Here is an 18,158-nt window from a genome sequence, read left to right as displayed (position 1 = left end):
GGTGAAATTATCATTTCCCAAAAGTGAATTCTCTAGAAGACGAAATCTGACGCACTCGTCGATACAGTACTATTTCAGTCGTTATATATTGAGTTTTTGACACTATTTCTGTTTCAACAGTTTCAATAGACTTTGAGCCTTCTGCAGCTCTTACGCAAAGCAACACCGTTCTATAATCATCGATTCATACGTTACGAGAGGAACAGGAAAATGGATGGTATTTTCGGAGACACGCCAGATCATAGCACATTCGGACGTCCTGCGACTCCCACCGAAACGAATGTAGTGAGTATAATATGTTTTTATTCGCTAAAAGCTTTTCGACTGACTTTCATCAGTAGCGAACGTCAGTGATAGGGTGAATCAAATTCGAAATTTAAGAACTATTTTGTCGGTATGACGTAATAATGACAAAAACAAACAACTAGTCAGTCAAAAAGGTTTTAGCGAATAGATTAACAATATAAAGTTATTGTTTCGCGTTATTCTGAAGTTCTGTTACACAAATGGCTTGTTCAAATAATATGTTTTGCATATGCTTTAAACCAGAACAATACCTTATGGCGTCCCATGGCTACTCGTAAATTATGTTACGGTTTCGAATACCCAATTAGTATATTCTACCTTTCCTTTGTGTACCTGCCTGCATTGGCGTAGACATAGGGAGTGCGATCTCCAAACTTCAAAAATGACTTGGTCGTTGTTTCTATCGCCTGTGATTGCTGATGCGTCACAATCGATGCAAGATGTCATCGTTGGGATTTGGCAATCCCAAAGTAGTTTATCTGATGGCCTCCCAAATTTTCATCATGGCTCCGTCTATGTGGTTATACAGGTTAATGCGGTCTTTCAGTTGGTCCATTCGCATGTTATGCGCTTTTCCTGTGCAGCATTAACCTCGATGACCTTGATTATCACTATTTTATGTCGATAGCACCACGTTAACACATGGAAACTGTTTGAAACTGAATAACTACTACGCTTCAGAACTACAGAGGTCTTGCTATTTAGGTGTGGTCGCAAGGATTCAGGTCACTCATCACAAGCACTGGATTTTTTCAACAGAGGAAGCGCAATGTGACGCGATCTAGGCTGCCGGTGTCTGAAGCGATAACATTAGCTTGCTGGCAGAAATTAACTATGAATCAGACGAGCCCATCAAACGGAGACAGCCGGGAGGCGGGCATTGTACAAGTAGTGGGTCCGTACGATGGGATTATCAAATGTGTAGACCAAGAGGGATATCTCTTTTTCCGCATCGGGCAATTTCTTGGCGACAAAGACCACCTTAAAGCAAACGGTAAGACGAACAGAGCGCCATATGTAGTGAAGTCTGCAGTACGGATGAAACATTTTTCTCAATTTCTCAAGTATAGTAAAAGTAGCCTGTAGAGAGGGTTAAGTAGGCATCGTTGGTCTTCAAGTACGAGTAACGTCGTAAACTTATATTCAAGTTCAAACAAAGATTTCAAAGACTTGTCAAAATATCTTGAAGTAGTGAGAGAAAATAAAGGTCAAGTATAAGTAGCCCCAACAAGTACAGATTTGGTCGATGGCTCGCATATTTCTAGTAGGTAATCAGAGGTGACTACTTTTCAAATTGAAGGTGTCTATATCTTACAGACCAACGCTAAATGAATAAGTAAGGGCACTACAAATAGGTGAATTTTCGAAAATAATTTTGTCACGGTTGTGGAGGGGCAATTTTTCTCAGCTGGTATGATAATTTCACTCATAAAGGTGATGCAAATGCACCACAGAACTACTTATACTATACAAAATCCAATATTTGAAGCTTAAGTAGTTTCCCTAAAAGCTGCTATTTGAGTAAATAGTGAAAGTAGGCATAACCTACCTGAGTACTCCGGAATGGTAGTCAGTTTGTTTGTATTATGATGTTGGTCGACTACAATGGTCATCTACACCAGGCCGATTGTCTTTACTTTGATTTCGCATCTGCCGACTTGTAGCACGGCCCACTTAAGCGCGGATCAGATGGTAAGGAGGAGCATAGATAAACCAGCCACAGTTCATTACTCACCACCTCTCTCACTATACTATAACTTATACTTGCTGCGTCAACGGTAAACTCCGAAGCTTGAACTGTGAAATCGACTAGACGAATATAAAACGAGGATTAACGGCATTCTAAGTAGATGAAATCCGTCATTGTTCAATTGACGACATTCAAACAATTTTAGACTTGGTCGAATTTGATGTTCAATTGGATGCTCTATGGCGGAGGGATGAAGCCCTGCACATTGAGAGACTGGGCAAATTGTCAGACTCGGGCGAGTGGATCAGCGAAGAGGACTACCTCGGAGAGATCTTCAATTCCGTAGAGCAGACAGCATCCAAATCTTTCTCGTCTTCATACGAAACGGATACCGATTCCAAAACGGGTTTCAACACGTCGGAGCTGCGATCCGATGTGAAGCAAGGGGGTGTTCGTTATAAAAATAGAGCGGTTAGTATACTAGACCTCTATTCACTGACAGTATTTTGCTCAAATGATACATGCGCAATGCGCATATAGGCTGTCCCTGATTAGAATATGGGGCGATTGCCAGTGGTACATGTCACCTTGACATAATTTCAACTGCCAGAATTCAGAACCTTTTATTCAAAAGTCATTGAATCAACTGTGGAAGTACACTAGTTAGTTAATTAGTGTAAATTGATAAAACCCACTTGAATGCTCCAAGATAGTAGCAGTACTTCGTCACGCATCACTCCGTAGTGTTTTCTGTTTATTCAATTGAAATCGACTTGATGATATCCCTAGGAAGTCCGAGTCACTTGGCGATTTTTTGTTGTATATTGAACAATTTTTGGCGCTTATCGTCCTACTCATTCACTATATTCTTATATCTTTTTGTCACCCGGTTTTAAGACAAGATGATATGGATAACCTCGACTATATTCAGAAATTTTGAAACATGCCGCAATGTTTCGAGGTCATTTGATTTCGTTTAACGCCATGCAAACTTACAAATTGGCAGGGAATAATGGACGTTCTCCCGTATTTCCCAAGCGATATCGCCAGCAAAGACGTTCAACTATGCGCAAGAAACCAAGTATCATTTCACGTTGCTTACGACAAAAAGTGAGCGTCAAAATGCGTTGCGTAGCAACGACCGGTATTCTTATTGAAACCAATTATTTCTCAGAACTAACGAGTTGAGAGCCACTAATATCACTTTGATAAAGTACGAAAAGTACACTGGAATAGTGACTGCTATGAAAGAATCCTATGGCTTTATCGAGAGAGCCGACATTGTCGAAGAGGTGCGTATAAAATATAAGAAGAACAGTTGAAGGTTTATGTTAAAGACCTTTTGGACCATAAGTTATGCTATAGTATATGTCGGTATGGTTGCTATGATGCCAGAATACGTCCATAGTCACAACAGAAATCTTTGAGCAACTCTTGACGTAAATCGCTCATTTTTCAGATATTCTTTCACCACAGCGAAATCAAAACGACTTCTGCTGAACAGTTGACCCCTGGTGACGCCGTCGAATTCTACGTCCAGATTAGAAACGTGAGACATTTATTATGTATGACATATCTCAAATAAGTATGAATCCCTACTGCAGACTCGAATTTGAGCATATATCAGTGTATGTCAGTATAGTTAGATTTTCGATGTGCTTGCAGGATCGTTTTTGTGCAACGGACGTCTACCTTTTACCGGCAGGATCTGTGGTGTTGGAGGAGTGTTACGACGAAGTATATACCGGAATCGTAGAGGTGCCGCTTCCACCGAAGGTTGCAAATAGGCCGCCACGATCGGAGGTATTTCGTTGGTTATGCATTCTCATTGTGCGGTTTTTTGTTTTACAAAACTTGGAATGGGAAAATTAAACACCGCTATATTTCTTGTCTCGTACGCCTTGTTAAAGCTTGTTATATAGACAAAAAGCAGTGGTTCTCAACCTTTTTGTGTTTGCGTACCATGTTTGTTGCGTCATAGACACCAGCAGACCCCCAGGTATAGCACAATTATCGAGCAACCGTCATCTACATAGTGTCCAATTATTACTGTATCATAGTGATAAATAGCCACAAATGAATTTTCTTAAAAATAGCATCATACTATTTATGTAGGAGTTGGGAAGACTTTTATTATTGCAAAGCGCTTCTGCAGCTGCATCACTTGAAATTTTTTGAAAATCAGCGAAGTTGCGTTGATATGAACGAGTGCCGAAAACCCATTCCCACAAAGATAGCTGGTGGCGAATGTAATAATAAGGCATAACGCTTCCGATGACACCTTTTCGTATGATTGCAACATACATGGCGCCAAAATTGGGAAACAGATTTTTACTAAACAAATAACGTCCAGCCTGCTGGTCATTACTGTCTAGTACAGTGGTTCTACACCATTTTGTCTTCGCGGACCCCTTTTGGACCGTCATGGATCCCACGGACCCCCACGAATTTTTTTGTCAAATTTAGTTCAATTATCGTACAATCGTCGTATGTCTTGTGCAAGTGATAACTGCAGGCTTAGTGATACACAGCAACTAAATGACTATATTCTTGAAAATTAGATCATACTATTCATGTAGAAATTGGGTTCACTTCTATTATTTCAAAGCAAATTCTGCAACTGCATTTTTTGAAATACGTGGTCGTGTCTTGAAAATCCGCGCCTTCGATTTGGATTGGATATGAACGAGTGCAGAAAAATCCATTTCCACAAATATTGGTGGTGGCGAATGTAATGATAACACTTAACGCTTCCGACGACACATATGGGTATGATCGCAACAAATATATGGCACCAAAATTGACCGCCAATTTTTTTAATGAACAAGTAACGTCCAGCCTGGTCATTTCTATCTATCACCTTATCTTGAAGTTATTATGGAAAATTGGTTGTGTATATTACAGGAGAAAAGGATTTTTGTAAACATTTCGAAGTCACCGTGATTGACCTTACTCATCCAACTATTTTTCCACAATCCCCAAGAAAACATCTCTAAACAGCAAAATGTTTGTATCAGTAGGCTATTGGCAATTTAAAAATTAAATGAGTCTGCACAGTAGTATATTTTATCTCATACGGCCATTCTGTTGATGTGGGCTCTGGAGTTTTACCGGTAATGGAGCAAAACTGCCTCGTGATATTCCAAATTTGAAAGAATACAAATTAGGTTCTCAACTATTTTGAGGCTTCGCGGACCCCCGGAAAATGCTTCGCGGACCCCCGGTTGTGAATCGCTGGTCTAGGAGCTCATCTTCAGGTTATTCTGTAATAGCGGATATGTATATCATGAAGAAAAAATGTATTCGTTGCAAACAAATCTTTTCCAAAACCATAACAAAACATCCCTAAACAGCAATATGTCTGTATTGCTAGGCTATTGGCAATTTGGCAATTAAAATGAGTTTGCACAGTGAAATATTTCATCCCAGACGGCCATTCTGTTTATGTGAGTCTTGCAATTTTAGCAGATATGAAGCGAAACTACCTTGTTTGTTCTCTAATTGAAAAATACAAATCAATTTATCAACCATTTTGTAAATTTGAATGCTTTGTGGACCCCTCTAGAATGCTTCGCGGACCCTCGGTTGAGAACCACTGGACTAGAGTGTATCTCTCTGCACTTTCACCTCTCAATCACATGTTGTGATGGCATCCGATGTCTCGTCCATTCGTCCATTAATCTTTTGTAGCTTGACGGGTTCACACTTCCTTGTGTCAGTTACCATTTATTCGTGTTTTTAGATCGACGGTGTTGATGCCACGATTCAAATGAGCAGACGGGCAAAGGTCTTGCCTCTTCAATCATCTGCTATACTAGCTGGTGTCATACAACGCAGGATGAACAAAATCCGTTTCGGAGAACGCCATAGGGCTGCTAATTGTTCGTACACCCTTCGGCATGGAGACAGGGTGTCCTTTCGCATAGTCGCTGACAAGAGAACTCTCTATGAAAGAGCTATCAAAGTCTCCTTGGATTTGAACGAGACCCTGAAATTCAGCAACGAGAAGAGAGAATGGGTAAAGACGTTTTTTCTGTTAGAATCTCAAGCCAGCGCATTTGAGGATACTTTATCGTACTGTTACACCCGAATTGCTAATGAAATTGTAATGCCGAACTCGAGTTTGTATGATGAATGTGAGCTTGTGTGCCCAAAAATATTATGGTCATATCGCTTCCGACTGCCGACTAAATTTGACGATATTCGTTCAGGGCCTTGTGGTGGCAGTGAGATCGGATTTTGGATTCATCAGATGCGCTGATAGAGGAAGACTATTCTTCCATTTCAGTGAGATGCTAGACCCCAGTCATTTCGTGAAGATATCCGATGAAGTTGAATTCACCGTCGACAAGGATATTATTACCGGAAACGAAAGGTAAGACCATATTATATTAGCAATTGAAGAATCAATGATAATGTCGGTTTGATTATACCTACAGGCTGCACGCCACAAGAATCAAGGTTCTTGCGAAAGGCACTGTCCACATCCCACACAAGATCACATCTTGCACCACAAATGCTGGAGTCGCAAATTTGCAGTCTGACAGCCCGGCTCCTACTAAGTAAGTATGGTCGTGTGATGTGAGTTCATAGAAATAGATTTTCATCATATGGAAATTTTACAGATAGCAGTCCAATTACAGTCAACGTGGATCGAAGTCGGGGGTGATGAGACATTGTAGTGTATTACCATAAGTCGCCTGTTGTCGCATTTCTTGCCAAATCAGGTTCAACACATCCTGTTCAACTTTTGTCATTGAAGTACATGTCCGTTTATAGGATTTTGCGTTCACGCTGAACTGGATATCTATAATCTTGATTTGCGGTTATTTGTCACAAAATGCGTGTTGAGCATCGACTATTCCGAATTTCAGAGTTGGTATGATCACAGCGAATGATTCTCCGGAAAGAAAGTCTTATCCCGATATAAAGTAATTCTCCAGCAATGAGCTAGTTTACCGGAGTATGGTTGTAATTTTGTAATTTTGCGCCGTTTTTTTATTATTTGCTACAATTAACGCATCGCGTATGAGAGAATGAACATTAAATTTCCTTCTGTACAGTGTTTACCGTAAAAACAATATCATTCTTTTTATAGGAATGTGAAATGTGCTAATTTTCAATCCGAGCCAAAATGACTGTAGCCTTCTTCATTGCGGCTTCTTTATATGGAAGAGAACGTTTAGAATGCTTATTTTCTTGAATGCAAAATTCAGATAAAAGCCATCCGTACGCGTTGCATTATCAATAATATATATTCCTTCGTACAAAATTTTAAGCTAATCTATACAGCAATCGGTGGGATTTTTATGGTGGAAAACAGTATATACCGTAATCCGACATTAATGAGCAGATCAGGATGCAGAGGTGGTCAGTAACGAAGTGCTTCTACTTTTTGTAAGTACACAAGTAGTTTTCTTCTACTTCTGTTACTTACTCAAGTAGATCTGATTTTCTCTATTTCTACTTCATAATATTTCATGATCTACTTCCTTACTTATTTCCAGTTTGTCAAGTAGAAGTAGTATAATCCCCCAATAAGAAAGATGGCCAGAGGAATTTCGGGGCTGTTTTCACGGAGTACCAACATTTAATATTTATAAACGTCAAGTAAAGCCCAGAACCATTGTTGCGCTTCGCGCACAGTAGTTATGGAGAGACAAATATGTTTTCACGAAAGCATCGGCGAATATAATTTAGTTACCGGATTGCGTGGTTCCGCTCTCACCGCATTGTCGCCCTTATCAAATATTTAATCACAGTAAATATGGCCCACCGTAACGTTTGGCAATTACCTATGATATCGTAATCTAGCAGCCTAGCTTCGCAATACCTTCATGAACTATAAAGGCACGAGGCGTCAACTAGCCTACTGATGTGCAGTCGAAAGCACTAAAGCTGAGCATGGATAGAGTCCACGGACTGGATATATCTGTCAGATATTTAAAATTTTTGGCCGGAGCTGGATTTATACTTTTGATAAGGCTGGAGCCGGATCGATCGGAGGCGGATTACTATTTTTCTCATACGGTCGCGGTGCTCTATAGGGCAGTGGTTCTCAAACTGGGGGCGTGACAGCAACTGAAGGGGGTGCGTTAACTGAAAAGAAATTTCGCGCCACGCGCGATTTACCTCCAAGTCATACATATTGCTCTGTGTATAGTCCTAATTTCATATTTGATAATTCTCTCATCAACAGTCATATAATAGGGTTGCCATACGTACGGAATTTCCCGGACATGTCCGGAATTTCACTGAAAAATCTGCGTCCGGGAGGAATTTCTAAAATATGCCTAAATGTCCGGAATTTTGAAGGCTTGAAGCAGGCTCAAACGTTTTTCGTAAATCAACATAAACAATATTATATTCAAGCAGATTTATGCTATTCAAAATTGTTCTTCGCGCCGCGCGCGAGTTAATGCAACGTATAATGATATTAGTATGGGCTCCAGGCACCACCCTCGCAAAAATGCAATCAAAATAAATATAAATAACCATCATTTACTGAAATAAGTCTGATTGTAATCGCAATTATAAGCTAACGGTATATTCCTAGAGTTGGTTAAGACTGATTGGATGCTTCAATCACAGACAGTGGCGCCTTTATCTGGAGATCGCGATGATGTTGGACGTAAGCAGCTTCCTAGGCCGTGCGTAAGTTTGGGCAAGCTGAATTTTTTTAGTAATCAGCTTATCAAGTTTTGAGCTTTGCCACGGGACTTTTCAAGTGGGAAATGAGGTCGCGAGCATAAAAGGTTGGAAATCACCGGATGTGCAACCTGCTGGTGCATTTTATAGTAGTCTAATATACCGAAGAATCAATATTATTGACAGAATTCATACATAGAATTTAACAGCCAAATGCATATAGTAAGTGCCCAACAAGTTACATCGACTACCCTATGGTGGGCCGAAGATCAGTGCTTTTTGGGAGGAAAGGGGGAGAAAAATATTGTTTCGGACCTGATTAAAACACATAAACAGATAGCAGCACCGACCTAACTGTATAGCAGGGCTGTCAAACACAAGCCTGACAGGCCAGACATTTTGTGATATGACTATAAGGGGCGCGCGAAATATTTCATGATCATAAAGGGGCGTGTCTAAAATAGTTTGAGAACCGCTGCTATAGGGAGTAGCCTAGTGTACATGATTTAGCCAGATGGACGGATATTGGCGGTCCGAAACCGGATTCAATATTGAAGAAACATGTCGGTGTCGGACTAGAGGGAGTTTGTTGATGTGTCCTACACTAGCGGTTTAATTACAGTAAATCGTACGCCGTACGGTACTGGTGCTAAACGGACGATGTTCAGCTATAGCTATATTTTTGTGTGAAGCTGGCTACGGGTACCGACCAACCCTTTTTCAGTGGTCGCTGTTAAGTCGCCGTTGAGCGCATGCACCGCACGCCTGCTTACCGAACGTAAACCATAGTGGTAATACGGCACATATCCTTCATATATCAGCTGAGAACTGTCTAGAATTCCCTCCTCGCGTCGAGAAAGTAATGCGTACCAGAAATTTTTCAAATGGTTATCAAATCTAAAAGATAAGCTATAGCAGTGCTTTTCAACCTTTTTGAGCTCTATTCGCACTTTTTTTGTAAAATAAATTTCAATCGCACAAACAAACCGAAAATTGTTATACAAAAGAAGATGAAGATACTTTACAACATTTTGTTCAGATCTACAACAAATTGGCTACTATGTAGCTTCAGCTACCGAGTGACTCACTAGAAAGGAAACCTTTTTCGCTCGTTTCGATTTCAACCATTTCACTAACCCTTCTCGGAACAATCCAAATCTACCCAACACAGCTCTACAAGACATGTCGGCGCTCGGGATTTCAAATTAGGGTGAACCAAATTCCTTTGCGTGTCGCAGACTGCAAGTACGGAACTATTCCGAGCCGACAACGGAGCATATCCATATCGAAAGGTCATTTTATGGCCACGGTTTTGTCGCCGCTTATGTTTTTGGCACCGCATTTTATCAGCGATTTGTTGGCCAAAACTTTACGTCTTCATGTGCCCCGACGCAGAAGGGGTTGACCTCAAAATGAATGAGAGAGGCCTGAACTTGCTCGTTGCCCACCCCTACACTAGTTCATCCCAATGGTCTTCTACCATGTTTTCCAGAAAAAAAAACATTCGGACAAATCTTATCATGAATTCTCACGATCAAGCAGTATTTCTGGGCGTCTCGGTTATTGGCTATATTACCCAACGCAGTGACCCTGGATATGTAAAAACTATCACAGGATTATTTGGAATAAATTCAACAAATAATACATACATATTAACAGATAACTCAGGCACCGTGTCGACCCAAAATTATACCCTTTGCGGTTCATACTTTATTAACCCTTGGAGGGAAAAAATTGCGTTACAGTAACTTGCAAATGTGAGTTTTGTGTAATGATGGTATTTACTGCTTATATGCTCGTGTTTCGCACTAATCAAACAGTTATTACTAATATATGTTGATTGTTTAGAGAAAGAAGGCAGAAAGTCAATTTGACGTCATTTTTTCAGCCTGGCGCAGGCTCAGGCGGACTGATATACTGACTGTAATATTATTGTATGCCCACTGCCCGCAGCTACCAAACCAGGTATTTGGTTACGTAATAATTTTAGTGCGAAAATATTAATTAAATACGACTTGTGATATAGCTACGATTAGTGGTGCGTCGTAGGTTAAACAAGTTTTTACAATTGCATCGCAACTACAAAAGTTACAGTGCGCTTGAAGTTCCTATAAGATTTATTTGAGTTTTTCCACGTCAGAAAAATTAACAATTAGTCACGATTTTCATTCGCACTCATTCACGATTTTCATTCGCCCCATTCGCACCACCTTCGTCATTCGCACTGCAATTTTTTTCATTCGCACCAGTGCGAACCGTCACACAGGTTGAAAAGCACTGAGCTATAGTATAGAAAGTAACACTGGTGCAAATATTTTGCCCAGAGTTTCAATACGTTGGCTTTGTGTGGAAAATTGTTGCTTCTATGTCTAATTTGAGACCACGTCATATATTTAGAGAAGTGGTGCCCAACCTTTTTCGCCTTGTGGACCCCTTGTCCGATATTTGAGCTAAATTTCCCCCCTGACAGAGTTACCTGTGACTAAAAAAAGGTGCTTTTTAACGCACAATTATTTGTTGACTGAGCAATATATCGCCAAACATATTCAGATATGTCCGAACTATGTCGAATGCATACCGTACTACACTTGATAAAGTACAGCTAAATTTGACCTGTATATTACCGGTCGGGTAGCCACTGACGAAAAATAAATCACCAAGTCCGCTTGCTATGACCTTGAGTTGAATCGATAAATTTGGTATGTTTTTCACGTTAGCTCATATGCTGGCTTACAAAGGTAGAAATTTTCACAAGCATCCTTTTGCTGCATTCGGCTTGACTTTTTCCTGCTCTGTAGCAATCTGAACGAAATCGTCTCGTGAGCCTCACATTATCAGGGAGACTAATATCTACGGAAGACATTTAAACATACTTCTAGCTTAAAATCCGCCAAAGAAACATAATGCAATTGTAAAGAACTAGTTTCAAGCTTAACAGTTCTATCATAAAAATCTGAAAACCTAGTGAACCCAGTGTATCGTCCGATACAACCCTAAAGCCAGATTCTCCCCTAACAATCTCAAAATGCCTCCGGTTGGAACCAGTGATTTAGAACATAATGCCCCTTTTAGAGTAACGGAAATCCCAAATATCCTCCGAGGACGCCCAAATGTCCTGCTTTTTGGCAATTCGTCCTCGATTGAGAGCCAGGCGATTGTACACGGAAAAATGCCAAAATAGACGCGAAATCTGGAAAAAGTTCAGCGCCAACCGATTATGCGTGGCAACGATTCTTTCGGGAGGAGTGGAGTAAGAAAAATATAAATTTTTGTTAGGCTACCCGTTTTTTTCAGGTAACTCCATCAGGTAACGACAGAAGTGGACCGTGCGACAAATCGGCAGATATTGAATTATTATAAGGAATAGCGGCCAAGTATTAAATGAGTAATGTAGTTAAAACACCACATGAATATTAAAATAATAACAACAACGGTAGTGACTTGTTTGCAACACTGGTTCGAACATAACCAGACATGATGTCCGGGGTGCCATCGCAGACAGAGTATAGACACGATGTCCGAAACTTAGAAACATGGTACTAAACTGCGTTGAGTGTAAGAGAAACAAGCTGTGTCAGAACATGCAATACGTCATGGGCATAGATATATTGAGAATCTGCTAGTACTTCACGGATATCTGCTACCGAACAGTAATGTTGTTTACTATATTTTGGCATTGTCCTGGACGTCGAGCTACCATAACGGAATCCCCCCGCCATTTCATTATCGTTGATTGATGGTAATCCGAGAATTATCAACGAAAAACTCAAATAACTCCGGTTCTACCAGTTGAAATTGAGTCAAATTTTTTGCATAGACTTTGAAGACAGCTCAACAATTTCATGGGTTTGACAGAAAAATTTGAATTTCTTTTCCAATTTTCCCCAATAAATTAAAACTTTAAATTGGATCTGCGGAGTCACTTGTTAGAATTGAAACAAATGTGGTATCCAGCGTTTTTTAGGGTAACCTGACAAAATAATCAGTGAATGGCTGGAATCTGGAAAAAAGGGTTATTTTTTAGCAGCCCTAACGTACAGTGCACACTGCACTGTGTACACAGCCGGCTAAAAGCAGCGTAACTGGTAGTCCTGTGACTGGTCCCAATCGAAAGCCTGGACAAACTGGTCCCAATCGAAAGCTAGTGTCGCACTATAGAGCGTAAACATGGAATGGCAACGACCGATTTTGCAGCTTCATTCCGCTTCGCTGAGGCTGTATTCGGAATTGTTTTTGTGTAAGCGACTGTAGGAATTCTGGCAATCCAAAAGTTATCTTTCAGAGCGCAGAATTTACTGAATCTGGTCTTGATCGAAAGCTACTGTCGCTCCGATTTCGAAAATATAAATTTAAATATGATCAGGCACTGATCCACCTAGAATCCGCCCTCCAAGTCTGAACAATCGGAGAGCCGCAACAGGTCATTGTTTTGCTGCTATCCGATTGTTCAGAACGATGCACATTTCAGATGGTGAGGGCGATTTTTCTTCAAAGTCTGGAGCCTGAACATATTTTAATTTATATTTTCGGAATCAATTCAACAGTAGCTTTCGATCAAGACCATATTCGGTAAATTCTGCGCTCTGGAAGATAACTTTTGAATTGCCAGAAATCCTACAGTCGCTTACGCAAAAACAATTCTGAATACAGCCTCAGCGTAGCGGTACGAAGCTGCAAAATCGGTTGTTGCCATTCTATGTTTATATTCTATAGTCGCACTGATTCCGAAAACACAAATTAAAATGTGAGCACTGAGCATGGTAAGGAAACCACGCCGAAATAGCCTTCAAGGCCGATTGTTCCAAACAATCGGACCGCAATGACCAATTGACCATGATAATGGAAATTTTATCGAGCGATTATTCGGAGCAATGCTACTTTCAGACTTGACGGCTATTTCGGGGTGGTTCCGTTGCCCTGACCAGCTTTTACATTGTATTTCTGGAATCAGGGCAACAATAGCTTTCCATTAGTAAGATCAGTATTGGTAAATTGGAGTTAGCTGCGGAAATTGACAGATTTAAGAGGCTGGTGCGGAGCAGGGAAACCACCCTTGATCGTAATGAAACAGCGTTTGATGTTTTACATAGGTTAGTTAACCAGGGCTTTGGAGCCGGAGCCGGAGCCTGGGGCTGGAGCCCCGGAGCCGTTCATTTTCAGCGGAGCCGGAGCTCAACATAAAATTCAAGCGGAGCAGGAGCTGGAGCTGGAGCCGGTTCATCATGAGATGCTATGCTTTTACTGATGGCTGAATTCACTTAATTTTACGATAATCGCTCAGAAAATTAATAATTGTCGCCTCGTTGGCACCACCTTTTCTTTCTAACCAGTAACCACGTTTAGTTGTTAATGCATGTCACAAAACGGGATTAATGCTTATGCGAGTGAGATGAGCAGGGTTGTAACCAAGTCACAAGGCTCCGAGTCACAAGTCAATCTCACTTGTATAGTTTTGACTCGAGACAAGTCGACTGTCATTTTCAACTCACCACCGAGTCAAGTTCGAGTCCAAGTGATCGAGCAGAGGGTCGAGTCCGAGTCATAATATTATGACTCGAGTCCAAGTCAATGTGTTGACTGCTCAGTTTCCAGTTAAAATCTTGTTAAACTCACTTTTTGTAAGTCTGTTTGGTGATATTGAATGGTTCGCACTTATAATATACTAATCTTCATCACTTTTAGCAGTTTCTGGTCGCATTTTCAAGTTCTAGTACCAATAGATGAAATCCCAATAGGGTGGTTACTTTACTGTTCGTCGAAATTACAATGACATGTTGGTCTTCACCGTCTGCGTCTCGAGTCCTATGACTTGGTTCGAGTCATGCGCAATGTCGAGTCGAGTCGAGTCGAGTCATTTCCGTATTTTGAGAAAATGACTCGAGTCAAGTAGAGTCATCAGAAAATCGTGACTCGAGTCGGACCTGAGTCGAGCCATGACTCGAGTCATTACACCCTGGAGATGAGCAATATATACCTAATTAGTATTGGGATGAATACATAACCGACGCCATAGGATATAACCATGACATCGCTGCACAATTAATGCACATGATGATTTAGAGGCGCGCATGCCGCACGCCGAGAAACATTGTCTCCTTTCTGAATTGGACGCGCAAATGCACGCTCTTCGTTGGTAGTAATTTAATCGTGGCGCCAAATTGGATAGTGTGATAGCGTTTTTGCCTATTAATTGAAATTCATTCAACGCGCACGATCGTTTACTCCAGTAACGATTTGCGAACGTAAATAGGGAAATGCGTCGAAGCAGCCCAGATCGCTATTTTAAGTCCGCATAGCCTACAATCGCCGCGATGCGAACTAGTCAATGCGGTCAGACTTGGACAACTAGAAATTTTCCACGTTTCCAAATTAGATTAGAATTAGAATTAGAGCTACACAATTAGAGCTACACAATTAGAACTCCACAGCTTTTTCCATATTAGATTAGAATTAGAATTAGAGCTGAGCTAAACAGTTTTTTTTCAAATTAGATTAGAATTAGAATTAGAATTACTGAATTCGCAAAAACTTGGAAATTGAATGAAATTGGGAATGAGAAATAAAAACAGCAAAAACGAAGTTCAGTTCATATCAAATCACAGCGCATTACCATAAACATGAGAGCGGTTAACCTCTGTACACCAAGCTTGGCTGGTTTTGTACTATACCAGGGGTCACCAACACGTGCGGTCGGCGATCTGATTTGCGATTTTGGAACAAGAACGCGCAGTAAAGAATTTTGAAATGCTGAAATTGATTTCAGTTTCCAACTATTGTAGTTGTTTCAAAATTAGCTATTCGTCTGTGCCCAACAACACTATTCCCCACTAACTGAAACAGTTTCGACGATGGCAACAGCTGATGAGTCAGCTGATATGAGCAATGTTCAAGAGCTGCCTTGACGTTCAATGGCCCATGCACTGCCAAGACGGAGACGCTGAGAAAATGGTCAAGTGATTTCCCACAAGATGAATCTTTAGAATGAAATAATGTTTCAGCTTCATTAGTTGCTGATAAGCGTGATCAGGTATCGTGTGCAGCTCATAGTTCAAAATAAAATGAACTTTATGATCATAATAATATTTCTTGTTGTATTTGTACTTCTTTAATAAAATTACTTCTTTTGTAGTAACCATGCCCATCGCCCATGTAAGTGAGCACGGCGTTGTACAGTACTAACGTAAAGTTTTAAAAACGTGATCGAAATAAATGCTTTTTCGCAGACTACAAGCTACAATGCCAAAATGGCTATTATTCGTCACAATAACTACTATGATTGCACGGTGTATCTAATCAGCGGTTCCCAAACGGTGGGGAATTCCCCACTGGTGGGGAATTCAATGGTTTCTGGTGGGGAATATACGCATTTGTTCAAAACTATATACAGGACAGTCTACCTATTCACGGAGACACATGCGCAATTACCGTTACCAGTTAACTGCTCTGGAATGTATGTATCGAAAATTCTATTGCGTGTGTTGCTCTGAAAACCTCATTTTTAACTCTGGATGGCCAATAATGGCGTCACAAACGCATCCAGCACGACTAGTTTGACGTGAAATGACGCTTTCGCGAAATTTTGAGCTTTACTGGTATCAGTTCACCATACGTTTTATGCTGCAGTTATAGGCGATCGTCTTGCGTACTGGTGTGGTTGTGTGTCTTGTGTAGTCATACCAGCAAATAGCTGCTCTGTGATGACAAAAGTGCTGGGTAGTGGGGAACAGAACCGTAACTGCCCCACCCCAAACCCCCCAATTGGCGGGGCGAGCTCAAAGGGGCCCAAAATTATTTCGTGAATTAACATAAATTAAAGTATTTTTTAAAAAGTTATGCCACTTTTTCAAAAAATTTAATATTGCCCAATATCTGATTATTAGGTACCCTTCCGGCACGAAGATACGTATAGGATTTATAGAAATGTAGACTTCGGCGTCGGCCATTACTGCGCCACGACGCACCAACGCATATGAAGTTATAGGCCATGAAATATGCAACTCCGAGAAGTGTGCCAGAACGACCAGCAGCGAGAAGACCTTGACCGAGAAGGAATGCATTTGTGGTGACCCAAAACTTCGATATATATATACAATATACATATATGTTTAATTGGCTAAATGGCTGGCGCCGAATGTTCCTGTCCTGGCGATCTGAACCCCACCGGACAAATGCCATCCCGCAGGGAAAAATTATTTGCCAGTAAAGCAATACCACTTTGAAATCGTGTATGCCTTTTAGTTTTGGCGATTTCCATATCTTTTGACATAGCAGATATAGGAGGTCACGAATTAAATAGCATAATGTGTCGAAGTCAATATACCAACGGGTCCGCCCGAAGATGTTCAATTCTTATTTCGGGGTCCTACCTTTTCCAACACACCTCACTCAGCTCTACCGGTAAATCTGATTACGTGAGCAGAGAGGGGATAAAAAATTGATAGCAAAATATATGCAATTCCGGATCATATTGGCCGATTCAAACACGAATTATATAAATTTTTCGCGCTTAGCGCGTTTAGTCGAAATAAGGCGATACACTAAACAATAGACCCAATGTAGCTCATAAGTTGTATGGGAAAAGCGTACAGGCTCAGCAGGGTTGAGGGGGTTCTGGAAGCCCAAGACCTACGTTTTTTGGCGGGGCTGACAAAGTGCTGTTACGGTCCTGGTGGGGAATGACGGCTCGGAATAAATCTGAAGTGGGGAATGGAGACAAAAAGGTTGGGAACCACTGATCCAATGCGATGGCTGCTTGGCACTGGATTTCCGTGCTCGAGAGGAATATTCTTGTTAACTCGCTGAAAAATGCCGCGGACAAAGAGGCATTTAGAGGAAAACAATAAATTAGATTATAACTAAAATTAGAGAATAAAAACATTTCACAAATTAGATTAGAATTAGAATTAGAGCATAGGAACATTTCGCAAATTAGAGTAGAATTATAATTAGATCATAGAAACATTACACAAATTAGATTAGAATAAGATTACTGGCATTTAGTGAAATTAGACAACTAGAATTATCCAGTTGTCCTAGTCTGAATGCGGTGTCCGAACCCTGCCCTGGCGTGTAATATAAGATAGCAATTAGTGATTGGATGCGCGCTTTCCAATTTCTAATCATCAATTTTATGTATTCATCCTTGTCTGCTTGATACACTCGTATTTTTGAATTGTCGCGCAATGTCACTTGCGAGCTTGCAGGAGGTCAATAATTGGTTACTGACTTTTACAGTGCAAGATGTTGAATTAAGTTCTCAAAAATGGGTGCACCACCAGATTGTCAGTGGCACTAATATCGAGTTTATTCGATTTGTTAGAAGGGGAACCTTCTATGCTCCACTAAACTTGATCGCCGATGGACGGACTGGTAACGAGCGCACCAATATCGAATTTAAAGCCATTGGGTACAAGGGCGTAGCCAGAAAAAATATTTGGGGGGGGGGGGCGAAAAATTCGATGACGTAAATGAGCCCCTCCCACCTAAAGATAAGGAAAAATGGGCTAAAACGATG

General features: G+C 40.7%; 1 protein-coding gene across 1 annotated transcript; it reads left to right on the top strand.

Annotated features, from left to right (window-relative positions):
* The first annotated feature begins 108 nt into the window (after positions 1-108).
* LOC145445249 (cold shock domain-containing protein E1-like) lies at positions 109-7,255 on the top strand. The gene is made up of 11 exons (XM_080323416.1): positions 109-285; positions 1,012-1,300; positions 2,202-2,467; positions 3,003-3,106; positions 3,171-3,288; positions 3,456-3,545; positions 3,662-3,799; positions 5,739-6,014; positions 6,208-6,371; positions 6,436-6,558; positions 6,622-7,255. The coding sequence occupies exons 1-11, from the start codon at positions 211-213 to the stop codon at positions 6,623-6,625; spliced, it is 1,647 nt and encodes a 548-aa protein (XP_080179542.1). The 5' UTR covers positions 109-210; the 3' UTR covers positions 6,626-7,255.
* The last annotated feature ends 10,903 nt before the right edge of the window (positions 7,256-18,158 follow it).

Source organism: Botryllus schlosseri, chromosome 8 (assembly GCF_051294905.1).
Source record: "Botryllus schlosseri isolate E-star chromosome 8, Bs_hap1, whole genome shotgun sequence".
Taxonomy (NCBI): domain Eukaryota; kingdom Metazoa; phylum Chordata; class Ascidiacea; order Stolidobranchia; family Styelidae; genus Botryllus; species Botryllus schlosseri.
Note: the sequence above shows the minus strand (reverse complement) of the source record. Positions and strands in the feature narration are given on the sequence as shown.

Bases quoted from the DNA above. Each gene is read 5' to 3' on its own strand.
- LOC145445249 (XM_080323416.1), top strand. From the start codon at position 211: ATGGATGGTATTTTCGGAGACACGCCAGATCATAGCACATTCGGACGT. The intron at 3,546-3,661 runs GTGAGACATTTA...ATGTGCTTGCAG, and splicing joins TCTACGTCCAGATTAGAAAC to GATCGTTTTTGTGCAACGGA. The intron at 6,015-6,207 runs GTAAAGACGTTT...ATATTCGTTCAG, and splicing joins GCAACGAGAAGAGAGAATGG to GGCCTTGTGGTGGCAGTGAG.